This window comes from Mixophyes fleayi, chromosome 1 (genome assembly GCF_038048845.1).
Source record: "Mixophyes fleayi isolate aMixFle1 chromosome 1, aMixFle1.hap1, whole genome shotgun sequence".
Classification (NCBI taxonomy): domain Eukaryota; kingdom Metazoa; phylum Chordata; class Amphibia; order Anura; family Limnodynastidae; genus Mixophyes; species Mixophyes fleayi.
This window is the reverse complement of record NC_134402.1, coordinates 422159094-422173697: the sequence shown is the minus strand read 5'-3', so window position 1 is coordinate 422173697 and position 14604 is coordinate 422159094. Positions and strand designations below refer to the sequence as shown.

Sequence of the window (14604 nt, the reverse complement as noted above, 5' to 3'; positions counted from 1 at the left end):
TGAGAGTTTTCCGGCGGGTTTTAAAAAAACCAATCAGATTCTAGCTATCCTTTAGTACATTCTACAAAATGACAGCTAGAATCTGATTGGTTGCTATAGGCAACATCTTCACTTTTCAAATCCGCCAGAAAACTCTCAGCTTGATACATTTACCCCTTGGGGTTAATCGGTACCTGTCAGATAAAAGAACTGAGCACCCACGGAGGACACACAAGTAAGACCATCAGGCACTAGTCGATTCTGGCTCAAAGCTAAATGCTCATGCTCTTTAAACTGTGACCATTGTCTACACCGGGCCGGGCCAGACTTGAGTTGTGAAACTACAAGTCCCAGCATAACCTGCCAGCTATGTGCTGGATATAGGCTGGTAGAGCATGCTTTGACTTGTAGTTTCACCACACCTGTAAAGCCACAGGATGGCTTGGTCTATGTAGTGTAGGCTTCCACTGTGTGAGCCAACTAAGTGACTTGATGGATGGGATGAAGTGGCTTCAGTCTACAAAAGGGTTGTTTCTACTGTGTGTAGGCCACAGGAACACGTTAAGATGAAGAATTGGATGAGGCGTATTAGTTTGAAAGGAAATCGATCAATACTGGACACTGACAAACACAAAATGTACGACCAGCGGTACATGTGCCAAATAGAGGTAGTATAGCATGCTGTAAGCACTTCAGGGAGAAGTGTTACTTAATACAGTTTGGCAGCATTGTTGTGCTGAGTAAGTTGTCCAAGTCCCCCTGATTTGTAAGATGTGTATCTTTGGTCTAATTGATGAGTTTAATATTAGCCATTATCAAAAGTTTATGCTAACAGAATAATATGATTTCAGCCAACAAAATGCAGCTGGGCCAAAAATAATCTGAAAAATTCTGGAACAGCTTAGAAATGTTATTATTCGTTATTGTACAGATTTACATAAAGTGTGCAGTTATGTATACAGACTCCGATAGCATGGGGGGATGGGGGGGGGGGGTCATTGTACAGCTTAGCAGCAGCAGAAGCTCCAATCAGATTTCTGTAACCCGTCGAAAAACATTTTGCTTTACAGCCTTGTGCTTTTGCTTGGTCACAGAACTCTTCACTGGCTGAAATACCCATATAATTTACATTAGTGAGTGCAGTATCCTGTACAGTTACATCTGGAAAAAGACAACAGATGAACTTTGGTAAATGGAGCTGTGTAGAGCGATCAGCAGGTAAAAAGAGCGCAGGAACGCAGTTACAAGGTATGTATGGATACTGCCTGGTAGTACCATAAGTTACATGGGAATGGGGAGGAAGCATAGGGAGGAGAGTCCCTTTCACGCACCATGACAAAACGTAACTTCTGCAGCAACCCTGCCAACAGTTCATCCAGGGAAAGGAGGAACTGCACCAAAAATGAGCTTGAAGTGAACAGATCGGGTCTAGTCTAATGTTGATAGACATGTTGTACTTTCTCTCGTATGCAAGTTACAATTTATACTCTACTGCCAGTCATGTGGGAAAGGTATACAGGAAGAGAGCAGGAAGAGAGAAAAGTGTAACTAGAGCGATGTTTCTGGAACACATACAATAAAATAATAGGATATACAGGTAGCTTTGGTGTTTTTTTCTGTTGGATCAGGTAAATGTGATTGCTGGAGACAGGCCCATGTTTACTAATGGATGAAGGATGGGTCGATCCCAAACACAGCTGTTATCTATCTACCGTGTCCTTTGAAAGCCCATCTTTGGAGTACACAGGATATTATCACTTTTTGGGGCTGGACTGTGTTATGTGTGAAATAAACAGTTCTGACAAGGCACTTACTCTTTCACTCAGTGACAACCAGAAACAAATGGTTGTTACTGCACATATTTACAGTGTATGTGTACACTGCACACATTAGGGTGGCCATTTTGTGAATAAAAAAAAAAGAAAAAAAAAAGTGCTTCAATAATGGTGGTTCAGCCTACAAAAATGGCTGCCTCCACAGCAGTAAGGAGTAATTGTTTATACACACGTATACAATATATATACAGAGTATAACATGCATTTTAAAACTCCATATACAAGTCCTCTGTTGATTTGGTATACGAGCAGAGAGACTTATAGAGGCCCACTATACAAACATATGGTGCATTTGTTAATGTGTTCCAGCCATATAGTTTCTGCCAATCCCACATTTGGACATGTCTGCAAGAAGTTGGGTGCAGCTTACAGCTTATTTGTTATGTTTGGTAATAGCTGGACTTTGCAATTAGCTTTTACTCAGTCTGTACTACAGATGTCAAATTTTTCACAGAAGTACAACAGGAACACTTAATAAACATTTCTTTAATTTACCTCACTGGGAGCTGTAATGAGGATCTCTCAGAGTGGATGGTGCAGCTTATTACACATTATGAGGTTGCTTGGATTGGCTGCATGACAAAACAGCAGCTAACAATGTCTGACACAGGGATTACATCCACAGAGGAAGCCACTTCACAATGACGTGTCTGGTAGAACAGGTATATCAAAGCGAAACTATACTGTGACCCCAACCAGTTTAACTCTGAGCCCTAAGGCTCAATTGTGAGAGAAAAGGTCAACGTGGACAAGTAAAGAAGAATGACATGAAATCGATAGTTAATAAACACAAAGTGCTGCCGTGATGTCATTAGTTCCATTCTCGTTATTCAGCTCTTGTCTCAGTGATATCATTGGTTACTGGTGAATTCTCATGCTGTAGACACAGGATCATCAGCTGAGGCCACAAAATGGCTGCCTCAATGGGGAGTAGGCGGTGGGCATGCTCTCTCCATAGCAAAACTACCATATTAAACAAGGAATAGTCATTTACGTAGGGAAAAAAGTGCTTATTGTATTGTGCCACAAATAAATCCAAAGTGTCTCCGGAACGTCCGTGAAACACTTCGCGGTGGAAATCTGACAGAAATATCCAGCCATTTTGGGGGGAAAAAAAAGTGTGTGGCATGATTTCTGCGCACCACATCGACGGACATTGAATTCACAAATATATGTAGCTTCTGATAGCAACAAGATCAAAATAACACACAAGAGCATGAAAAGAAACACATGGCAGCATTTTGGGGAACAACACACAAAATTAAAAAGGTTATTTATAGAATCCCTGCATGTGTCACATAGGGTTGTGAGAGATCCTAAAGGCTGGGTGGTTGAGGAGTAAATTCAGGGCTGTGTATGGCGCCAGAACACAAAATCTACCTCGTTCACAGAGAGAACACACGCTCGGAGACCAGCAGAAAGTAAAACACATGGGAGAGAAAATTGTTCCCAGACCTCCTTATATACAACACCTGGAGCAACACTTATTGTATCCAGTTGTCTATTTGGAATAAGCCTCAAGGATTACTATTTATCTTTGTTTGTTTTAAGCAGAATAACTTGGCACTAGGGGTACGGAAGAATAGGGGGGAGGAATGGGAAACTAGGAATTTACTTCCAAATATGAAAAAAAAAAAAAAAATATTTAGACTATCGCTCACCCTGTAGTTTCCCATAGGCGACGAGGGAGCCGCTGAAAGTGACACCGCCAATGTAGGTGCCCAGGTAAGCGATGATCTTTGTGAGGTTGGCAGCTGGGTCTGTGGCAAAGTGTGGGTACTCAATCATGTATTCAGCCACGCAGGTGAGGACAGCAGCCAGACCTACCAGGCTGTGGAAAGCCGCCACGAGCTGGGGTAGATCGGAAATCTGGATACGTTTGGCGATGGTGAGACCTGTTCATAGAAAGAAAACAAATAAGAAATTAATCTCTATAAGCTCTTCTGATGTGCGATCTTTACACAGAGTGTAGTAACATTACTCCAAGAAACAAGTTAGTTTTGTGAAAAGAGGAGGTAAATGCACTGCTCTAAAATGGACTTTGTACAACAGTATTCTGACTTCCTTTACTCTAACACTTCACAGATGAACAGAAACTGGACAGGACTCGAAATAATGAAACAAAGTTTTTCTCTGCTCTCTAGAAAGCAGGTAAACACGCAGACTGCCACCAACATAGCTCCTTCCATTTATTTATATAATAAATGTAGGGGAATACCAACACATCCTCTATGTTGCAGACAAGTGTCAGAGTCTACCTGTATGTCTCAAACTGCACCACATGATAATCCAATAATACAACAGTGTTTAAACTGCTGCCGCGAGCCACAGTGCCGGCTGCCGCGAGCCACAGTGCCGGCTGCCGCGAGCCACAGCGCCGGCTGCCGCGAGCCACAGCGCCGGCTGCCGCGAGCCACAGCGCCGGCTGCCGCGAGCCACAGCGCCCCACAAAGACAGTATTTCTTCAGCACCGTTTCGGTCCCAGAGCTCAGGTCTCATCCCTACAGTTATTATAGGAGGTATTTTTGCACCTTTCTATTCGTCAACTAATGGAAATTTTTCAAATCACAAATAAAGGATATAGGCAGGAAACAGACTTGTTTAAACAGAAAATATAATACTTCTATTCAAATGTTTATATTTTATAATAAATATTTTCTGCTTTTATATCGGTCTATATCCTCTAATTGTGATATGAAAAAGTCCCTTCCCTAGGTTGAACGTTGTTATGGTGTGTTTTTGTAAGTACATTTTAAGGGGACGGTCTGCCCCTTTTGTGTCTCTTTCTTTCTAAAGACTATTAAGTGGGCATACATCTTAAAATGTCCTTGGCAGACAAATAGTCCACTGTGCTCATTTGTGCACTAAACAGGACATTGCCATGTACTATCAATGACTAGGTTTGTTACTGGCACCCGCAGGTATAAAAAAGTACTGCACCTTCATAAGCTATACATAGCTTTAAAGTGATGCCACCCAAGTATTTAAAGTGCATTTGTCACTCTCACGCACTGGGGAGGGACCACCTGTCAGAGCTGAACCAATATTCATGAAAATACAGCCTATTACAGAGTGTCCTAGTGTGGCGATCAAGCCAGTCAACAAGACGGCTGCCTCTACTGCGGATAGGCTATAAGTGAACTTTATACAATGTATACACGGCCTGTAAAATTAATTTCCACAAATGTGAGGTCAACCACTGACATTTCCATGATCTAATGTAAAGCCAGGAATTAAGGACCTTCCGAATTTAACTCACAGGGCTGTCATGTTGCACATATAATATAGGACAGTGTTGGCTAACCTGTGACACTCCAGGTGTTGTGAAACTACAAGTCCCAGCACAAACTTCCAGCAATAAGTTATTGGCAAAGCATGCTGGGACTTGTAGTTTCACAACACCTGGAGTGTCACAGGTTAGCCAACACTGATATAGGACTACTTACTAATCACACTTACCAGCCAATAATGGCCAGGAACAGACTAACACGTTTAGGTTCAACTTTGTCATATTACAAAGCTCTGTTTTAATACAGCCAGCTTATAACATGGGTAGCATTACAATAAGTGTGCTACATAAGAGACATTTTAATAAACTGTTCTATGTAATACAACTGGTGGCATGTGAGGGTGCTGGTATGAAGAGAGAGCACTGTATCTGCATTTGCCGTCCCTGACAAGCAAAAACTGATTTTCACCAGGAAAATCCAACAGCTGCGCACACACAAATACCGGTTGCACAACCTGCCGGCGTGCTCGACATTCTGGATTATTTGCCGTTTGAAGATAAAAGGCTTGTTCAGGGATCATGCCATCAAAAGGCACAGCATTCCGACTCTCTACCCAACAACAAGTCAGCAACATGCCTTGGAGGAAGGGAGGCGTGCTACAATCGTTTGGAAAAGTCTGCTCCTTCTAAAATAACTCTCCTTCACTTCAAAGAAGCAACCTAGACAGGGCAGACAATGAAGTAATATGGATAACAGGGGATAGGTTTGATTGTGTGTGGCAGCACAAAGCCTGACAGTAGTGCAGGTACTGGAGAGAACCGTTTATGTGAACTGTCAGGATGAATTAATATGTGTTTCTTTCTGCAATACATGAAATACGTTCTTAACACCAAGTTGGACAATTATTTGTCCTTCGCAGTCTCCTCCCATTTATTTGCAGATAGACACTCCCTTATGCCAAAGGAAGTCAATGAAGGCAGCTTAAATATATATTTTATTAGATGGAGAAAAACAGAACATATCCCTGTTATTGTAGTTTGAGCCAGGTCACCTACACACAAGGATGGGCCAGTATTCAGGAAACTGCAGCCTATCAAATCACTGGGAACCAGTGACATCATCCAGGCTTCAGTCTCACAAGTGAAGGACCAGTCCACAAAATGGCCGCCTCAATGAAGTGTTCCTAGATACAACACAGCGAATGGATATGCTGCAACCCCTGATTGTTAGCCTAGCTCAAAAATGCCTGTCTAAGAAATAAACCTAGACAAATAATCACTATTTAAAAAGATACCAACAAAACATGGCGCTTACCAATAGTGCCACCAAGTGCCATTGCTCCAGACATCTGTGCTAGCAATTCAGGGCTTGGTTTGAGGGCACCCAAGGTGGCCGCAATCCCTCCAGCAACTCCCATCATACCCAGCGTGTTTCCGAGACGTGCGGTGCCTTGTGTGGACAGACCGGCCAGGGCTCCAACACAGCACAGACCAGAGCCCAAGTAGATCATCTGAAACAAAGCATGAAATCCTCAGCGGACCATAACATAGCGGTGATAGAATATGGATCTTACCACTGTCACATATAGCATTAAGCGAAAAGCCAGTCCTGCTATTGTCAGTCATTTCAAGCTCTGAATGTTTGTCTTATAGCCACCAAGCCTGTGTGCATAGGAAAAATACTTTCCCCAAATATGTCTAACACATTCCTCATACTTTCATGTTCATTGACTGGTTTCCATCTAACCCACAAATGAATACATATTTCCTATCTGAAAATGGTAACAGTCTTCCTGTTTCCCAGGCCTACCTGACTTCTGTTCTCTCAGAGCACTTACCTGCATAGCCAATACAACTACATTTTATATTCTCACCAGGACAGAGAACGTTTCTGATATGCACACATGCTGCAATATGATCAGATTGTACCACTGATTGGTCAACCACTGCCCATATCTGATTGTACTGCAATGAAACTATATAACTAGAATACTACATGTTACCCAGCTAGTCCATATACGAACAGGTTGAATTTCATGGACTTCATCTTTATTTAACCTTATAAGGTTCAGCTGATGGACTCACAAACGCGCTTAACCGTCTCCAATCCAATCAGTTTCAATGTGATCACATTTTATTTTTCTAGGATGGGGCCACACATTAAACAAACAAAGTAAATCTTACATCTGTAAATGGTTTTCGCACCAATTTTATATCACCATGCAAGTGTTTTCTAAAGTGGAACACCCCATTAAATACATAACGTTTCAACTCCTCATCTTCACAAAGGGGTGTTCCACTTTAAAACTCACTCACTCGTCCTATTACCACAACTCAAGTAGGGTGGGTGCATGGCAGCATCAGCAGGGCTGGAGAACTCCCTGGCATGGTGGTCACACCCTGATGTGCTGTGACTTATCCCCTCTAGCACTCACACTCCACCGCCATCACCTGCACAAGACACAACCATAAACGCACACCTAATGGGAGACTCGAGCAGCGGCATCAAGTTTGCTGCTACTTGGTTCTCTCCGTAGCGGGAGGTTCGAAACAGTGGCTGAAATCCAGCTGTGTGCAAAGCTACGTTACTGGTGATTTTTAAAGTGAACGACCCTTTAAATAGGAGGAGAAGAGCTGGAACATTTACATATCAAAACAAACCATCATAAGGGTACATGTAACTTGTGTGTAATAGGGGCTAACTATATAGGAGGCATGCTAAGGCCAGCTATTAAACAGTATTAAAGTAATCTTGTATAAAGTTGGCAGAAAGTAAAATTAAATCATTACAGGGAATGCTGGCTCTCTCCTTTGGCACGATCGTTAGTAAACACTCTGAATACATACATTTCAGTCAATACGGTGTCAGATGTTATAAGGCTTGCGTAGGACCTCACAAATATTATACAGCTCTGCATTTGTTTTTCATAGGGCGAATAATTATTTTGGTCTGCAAAACACATCTGGGAAGAGGGGGGAATTCATAGTTAATCTAACTGAAGTTGACCACACCTTACAATATTACCAGCGATGTTGGGCAATTGGCCTGATGTCACAATCTGTGTGCCCAATAACAGCAATGTCCAATAACAACCTGTCAGAAATGGATTATTGAGCATATTGGAAAATGCGATCAGAAGACGGCCGCTAACAGCCTGTGTGATCCGTCAGCTCATCACCGCAGGCCAGAGTGAATCCAGAAGGGATGAGCTACTGCATCGAGCACCAAACAGCCAGATGTGCCCGTGTGTGGCCAAACTACACCGTTTCCAGATCTCTCCCTACTGGCACGGACATCTATTTATAGCATTAATATTCAGCAATCATTCTAGCTCTTTGTTCTGTTCACTTTAACTATTTATATGAACTATGAACTATATATGAACCATCTAGTAAAGGAAACAGCTACTGTGTTTTCACAAGCAGATATTAATGACCAATGCAGCGGGTGTAAATGCCATTTTGAATTTGCAACCAGGGTGGGAAAAAAACCAACAAAAAAAAAACAAAACCCTTTTGCACATGCTGGGCAGTTTTATTTAACACGGAGATTTAGAATTGAGAAAGGATGCCCCCCCCATCCAATTCTAAACACACATTTTAAATGTGCCTTCCCTGCAGCACAACATGTTTTTTTCCATCTTTCTGTTGGATTTACTCCCAACATCTATGTGAGGCCCATTAGTACAGGAGGCCTTACAGTGTCCAATGAAAAAGGAGTATAGGTATAACACACATTAAGGTGGCCACACTGAGAATGTAGTCTGTATATTCACTAGGAACCTGGAAACTCAGTAATAAACAGATAAAGTGGTTGAACCCACAAACATGTCTGCCTCTATTGTGTGCAGACAACTGAGCCTCAGAGAAGTTGTGTTTTTCTAGGGAACTAACAGACTAATTCCCATGAATACTGGTCCATTTACATTTGAGCCTCAGTCAGGTAGGTTTTGCCTTGTAACGTCTTCAATGACAAATGTGGTCACGGAGACACTGCTCACCTGCTCGATGCTGTATCCACTTAGAAGGGAAGCTGCGTATCCCCCCACAAACACACCTCCAGGGAGAAGGTACAGGTAATTATATTCTGGGGGGTCGGTTGGACGCTTGAACATGTCCAGCATTCTCTGGGTCACCAAGAACCCACCTGCACAAGGAGAGAAAATATAGAAATTAGTCGTCTCGTCAATGGAACTGTGGCTTGATGGCGGACAGACGCTGGAGCCACAGAGTGAGCACACTAGGAGAGTGGTAATGGTTGTGTTTTGTGTGAGTGACAGCGGTGGAGTGCGATGTGTTAGATGGGGATGAGTCGGAGCACATCGGACTGAGAAATTCTCCAGCCCTACTATAGCTGCCATAGACACCCTGCTTGGCTACTACTCGGTGAAGGAGAGCTGTGGTAATAGAAGGAGCGAGTGTATGAATTAGGTGTGAGTGGGGATGTGAGGAGGGTCATGTCCAATAAAAAGTGGTGTGCTATAAATGGAAGGGGTGAGGTCTCTGTTAATTTGCTTCAGTAACAGGGGAAAAAAAACTGGATTAGTATCTTTTCCCCTCAACCTAAAACATACAAGAATGATTAGGATTTATATAGCTAGAATATGCTTTTAGAGCAGGTCTGGCCAACCTGTGACTCTCCGGGTGTTTGTGAAACTACAAATCCCAGCATGCCCTACCAGCTATTAACTGGCTAACTACTGGCAAAGCATGCTGGGACTTGTAGTTTCACAACACCTGGAGAGCCACAGGTCGGCCAGGCCTGTTTTAGAGAGTCCAACGCAGCACTGTTCTGTCAGGAATATCTGTGTTACTGCAGTGGCAGAACAATCCTGCCCTATCTTCTTTGATCGTTAATCACTTCACATGTCCTTGGCTTAGACTTAAGTCGGTTTCATCTACAGCGTAGTATTGCAGAAGGAACACATTCAGCAAAGCCTTTGCTTATTACACACTCCTGCTTTAGATTTTCAGACTAGATCCACTTGGCACTATTTGTGACAACCATTTAAAGAATGACTTACACAAAGACAGTGAGTAAGGGAAAAGCAATATCCTGGCAAGAGTCCGCTTTGGCTCAATTAGCCTCATATAATTTCCATGTTGAATTTATTATTGAAGAATTTCCATGCGGATGCCAACAAAATCACTTTCCTTGTTAATTCGAGGACTGAAGCGATGGTGACTCCCCCCCCCCAATTCCATAGAGAAAATTCTCAAAAACACTCCAGCCCCTAGACAAAAGAACATTACTAATCTAAGTGACTATGGGGTGCTACTAGCCCACCTCGTGAAAAATCCAATGTATTTCATATATAAACTGCATCCAGCTTTATAAACAGAATCTAGAGTAAGTTGACTGTCGTCACTTCATGTCAGGATTTTATTTATATTTATTTTTTTATGTTTAGTGAAACATTTAGGGGCATATTCAATTCCGATTCGCGTCCACGATTCCGCGCGGCTGCGCATATAAAGCGGCATTACGGTAGCGCAACATCGCACCCCATACGGATGCGCACAGAAATCCATGATGTTGCGGTACCGGGACTCGTGCAGCTGCGCGTAATCGCGACCGCGAATCGGAACTGAATATGCCCCTTAGACTTAACAAGGGAAATATTCATATAATAATACAGCTGCAGGCGTCACATTTTTGTCCAGCCACTTAATGACATATCAAATATAAGTTCCACACCCCCCATTTGCCTCGCCGGATGTCTAAAGTGTGTCTATAGAAAAGCCTAATTTCTAAGTTATGAGCCCTATTTGCGATATTCAATAACCAAATTAAATATATATTATTTTGTTTTAAAGAAAAACAATTGAAAATAGGAAAGAGAACTGAACTGGACATGTATAAGGATGACAATTCTTTTTAACCCCAGGTTAGAGGCATTACCCGCTGTGCTTGTTCATTTCAGCAGACAACAGATTATGGATAACTCTTGATTTAGAGGAAGTTAATATAAAACAGTTTCTGCACGTCTCATGTGCCAGGCTTCCTGGGTCATCGTGACCTGAGCCTTTCCTAAATCATTTAAAACTAAACCAGCTTTACTTTGATTTCTCACGTAAGCTGGCGCTGTGCACAACGTTACCTGCAATGTTGATGGAAGACACAAACGCGGCCAGCACAGCAAGGCCTTGAGGGGTGCCGCTGGGGAGGTAACCTCCCCCCATGAGCGCAAGTCCTCCAACGGCTGTCAGACCTAAAACACAAGGATCGGAAAATAATGTTCAAAAGGCAAAGAGTGCATGAGTACCACAAGTATGTCTCTAAACCCCACCCACAATGCCTCCATCTTGGGTACTGGCACTGGTAAGTGGTTCCAGTCACAGGTTACCCCCTGTGCTGCTTGTAAAAGGTGGAAGTGGGATAACTTCCAAATATCTGGTGTTTTCTTTAAGGATGCTGAACGTCAGGCCCAAAGGCCCACAGCACAGCACCATCCAGCATTAACCATTTCCACATTACTGTCTGTGATAGAGAGGTAAGAACCAAGCAGAGAACTGCAAAATCCATTTCATAAAAATAAATGGGAGGGGGAGGATGGGGGGGGAGATACACCATAATATTGTTACCAGACCTTTAAATATGCACTAAGTAACTTCATGAACGTGGACTGCAGGACCATACACAGACATTCACCTAAACTATATAGTCACAGGCTGCCCTAAGCCACTGTAAATTTAAGAACTGTTAAATGTGCAACAAAAATTGCCATAATGAATACATTGTATGGTGTTTTTTCTTCTCTCCCTGAATGGATTTTTATTGGGGTGAGAGAAAAGACGTGTGTCTATAACTGTGGTTTATAAGCTGGGTTTCATATACTCTGTTCCCCCGTAGGGGTATGATCGCCCCAGCAGGATGTATATTACTAAACTGGTTAATAAAATCATTTTTAATGAACATGTTCAGAGACAAGGAGAATTGAACATTCACAGCATGAACCCTGCAAATACTGTATCTGGACTGCAGAATATAAGGGGGGTGGGAACGAACAGATCTGCTGCTGCCATGAACAGATGCCTGAACCAGGAGAGTTTAAGGAGCAGGAGAAAGGGAAGGGACTAGGGCAATGGTTTCAATGACAAATACTAAATAAAATTCTTCTAGTTAGGACATAACTAAGAATGATCAGGTGTTTGTTTGTTTTCAATATCAATAATTAGTACTAGTAAAATAAATTAACAGGTTATGGAAGGTAAAAGTGGAAATGTTGAAGTGTCGAAATTATTTGGAACAATATTTCAAATTGTCTCAGGAATCTATTTTTTTTATTTTTTTTTTTAAAGGTTTGTGGTCAAACCACATCCCCGCCTATTTTTGCTTGTTAGATACAACCCTTTAGCAGTTTGTATCTAACAGAACCCACCAAAGTAAAACATTTCAGGCCAAAGAGGAAGACACGGTGGCTGGATAACCAGAAGGGCGTGCGTGCACTGTGCACATGGAAATACTTCACACAGCACCCGCCACTCTCCCCAGCAGTACCGGACCGCCATGCCGGATCTAGTCCACATGGTAGAGATAGAATCTTTTCTTGTGGAAGGAATATCCTCTGTTGTAACGGAGGCCCAAGAATAACATGGAGGTGACTGGGACAAGAGAGGACTCTGACCTGTTTATAATTCAACTGTGGAAATGTAACACCTGACTGCACTGCTCTGGTGACACCAGATAGGTGATGTGAGATGTGGTGCTGCTCAAGGGTATCCCTCCCTCAGATCAATAGTATCAAATAAAGAACAATTCCTAGCACCCCGAGGGGTGTGCCTGTGAGTAACATGCAGTATCACATGCAGACCGATGGTAGACAGATGTTTTGAAAGAATTACAATTTTGTAAGACGTATTAGATATCACAGGTCCAAAATAAAAATTACTCTCTATTGTATTTACCACACAATCTCTGCAATACCTGCAGGACCTCATTCCAGATCACTGGCAACCTGGGGTGAAATGTGGCTCCCACTCAATCCTTCCTGTTCAAAGCACTATGGGTGAACAGGACCAGGGCGGACGGAGATAACAGCGGTGGTACCACCTTCTAACCCCAAGTGGCCAAGCGACGGGGACAGAGGTGGAAGTGAGGGAGTCCGTGTCAGGAGTGGGGGCGGGTGGAGAGGATATCAGGTTCACCCCCCTGCTACACTCCAGAGAACAGCTAGGTGTATAACATTACTCAGTACAAACGCTTCGTATCATTGGCTGCATTTGTGCATTGGCCAATTAAGACTTAGACTGTCAGAACACCTGCTTGAATAGAACATATACGCACCTGCCAATGGTTTAGGATTTACATAAAACATAAGTATTAGGTGGGACCAGCAATCTCCAGAAAAAAACAAAGATGTTATTTAAACTTTTGGATGTTTTTTGTTTTTTTTATTAAAGTTACACAGATTTTTAATGTCAAAACATTAATGGCCAGGTGACAAGTGGTACCTTACCTGAGATGGCATTTGTCACAGACATAAGAGGGGAGTGCAGGGCAGGGGTGACGCCCCACACGGTGTGATAACCCACGATCCCAGCCAGCCCAAACGTCGTCACCATCTGAGTGAAAGCAGAATGCGGAGAAGCGATGCCCAGGCCTAAGAGGGTGCCAAGGCCTAGGAGAGACACAAAGAATATTTTAGTATATCAATGCACAGAGCAACATCCCACCCGGGCAGTTGTATACTTGTGGCGTGCCCGTACCAGCAGTGTAACCCGTGGCGTTCGTCATGGTTTTCCTAAAAGGGGAAATGGCAGCTGCCTTTTCTTTCGCCAACTCGGCCACAGATTTCTGTTTTACGGGTGCTGCTGTTGGGATGTTATTTGGCGGTGGTGCTGGAAATATTGTTTTTCCATCCTAGAGGAAAACAGAACAATGATTATTATTCTTCCTTCAATGGAGAATAATGCTTTCACTCTCTGAACCAAGTGGATCGTAATCCCTGCATCTTACCTTATCTGGTCCTTCAAATGGTCTATTTAGCGACTATTTGTAGCTGCCACTATAACAAAATGTACAGTCTTCCCGTATTAAAGCTGTTTATACAAATTTACTTAAGTTAGTTTTAAAATCCTATAGAAAAATGTAGAAAGTGTGCAAATGTGCCTTTAAGATGCATTACTGCACCCAATACGGTGAAGCCTTCACCCAGATAGAGATAAGGGGGTCTTATGTATCAGCTACTACCATGAAGAAACTCTGTGGATACAAATGTAAAGTACTTTGAGCCTGAGGGCTGGCACACCGTAAAATGATGGAAACAAAGCAGACTAAACCCTCTCCAGCATATAACCGTACGGCCAATAAGCCGCCAGACGGAGAGAGTCGGCCCTCCTTCACTTTTTATTCTGCTATTTTAATAAGCAGAATATTGAAGCCTGATGTGTGTTGCCAGCACGACATCAAAATAAAACTTGTAGTCGTCATTTACGGCCTCACAGTTATTACTGTGTTATTATTGTGCTGGTTTTCAAAGAAATAGCAAACAATGGTTTGGAAGGGCTTTCACTTGCACCAAAAGTAGTTTATTAAAAATAATTGGCACTGGATGCGGG

At 42.7% G+C, this 14604-nt stretch overlaps 2 protein-coding genes across 3 annotated transcripts in view; one reads left to right on the top strand and one right to left on the bottom strand.

The window, feature by feature from the left end:
- Positions 1–14604, top strand: part of PAIP1 (poly(A) binding protein interacting protein 1) — a 239709-nt gene that overhangs the window by 109818 nt on the left and 115287 nt on the right. The window lies entirely within an intron of this gene.
- NNT (nicotinamide nucleotide transhydrogenase) overlaps positions 1–14604 on the bottom strand; it is a 77053-nt gene that overhangs the window by 30439 nt on the left and 32010 nt on the right. The window contains exons 10-15 of the mRNA XM_075183762.1: positions 13753–13906; positions 13503–13664; positions 11145–11255; positions 9045–9190; positions 6359–6554; positions 3476–3709 (exon numbers count right to left, since the gene is read on the bottom strand). Coding sequence (XP_075039863.1) covers positions 3476–3709; positions 6359–6554; positions 9045–9190; positions 11145–11255; positions 13503–13664; positions 13753–13906 — 1003 coding nt within the window. The remainder of the gene's footprint in view (positions 1–3475; positions 3710–6358; positions 6555–9044; positions 9191–11144; positions 11256–13502; positions 13665–13752; positions 13907–14604) is intronic.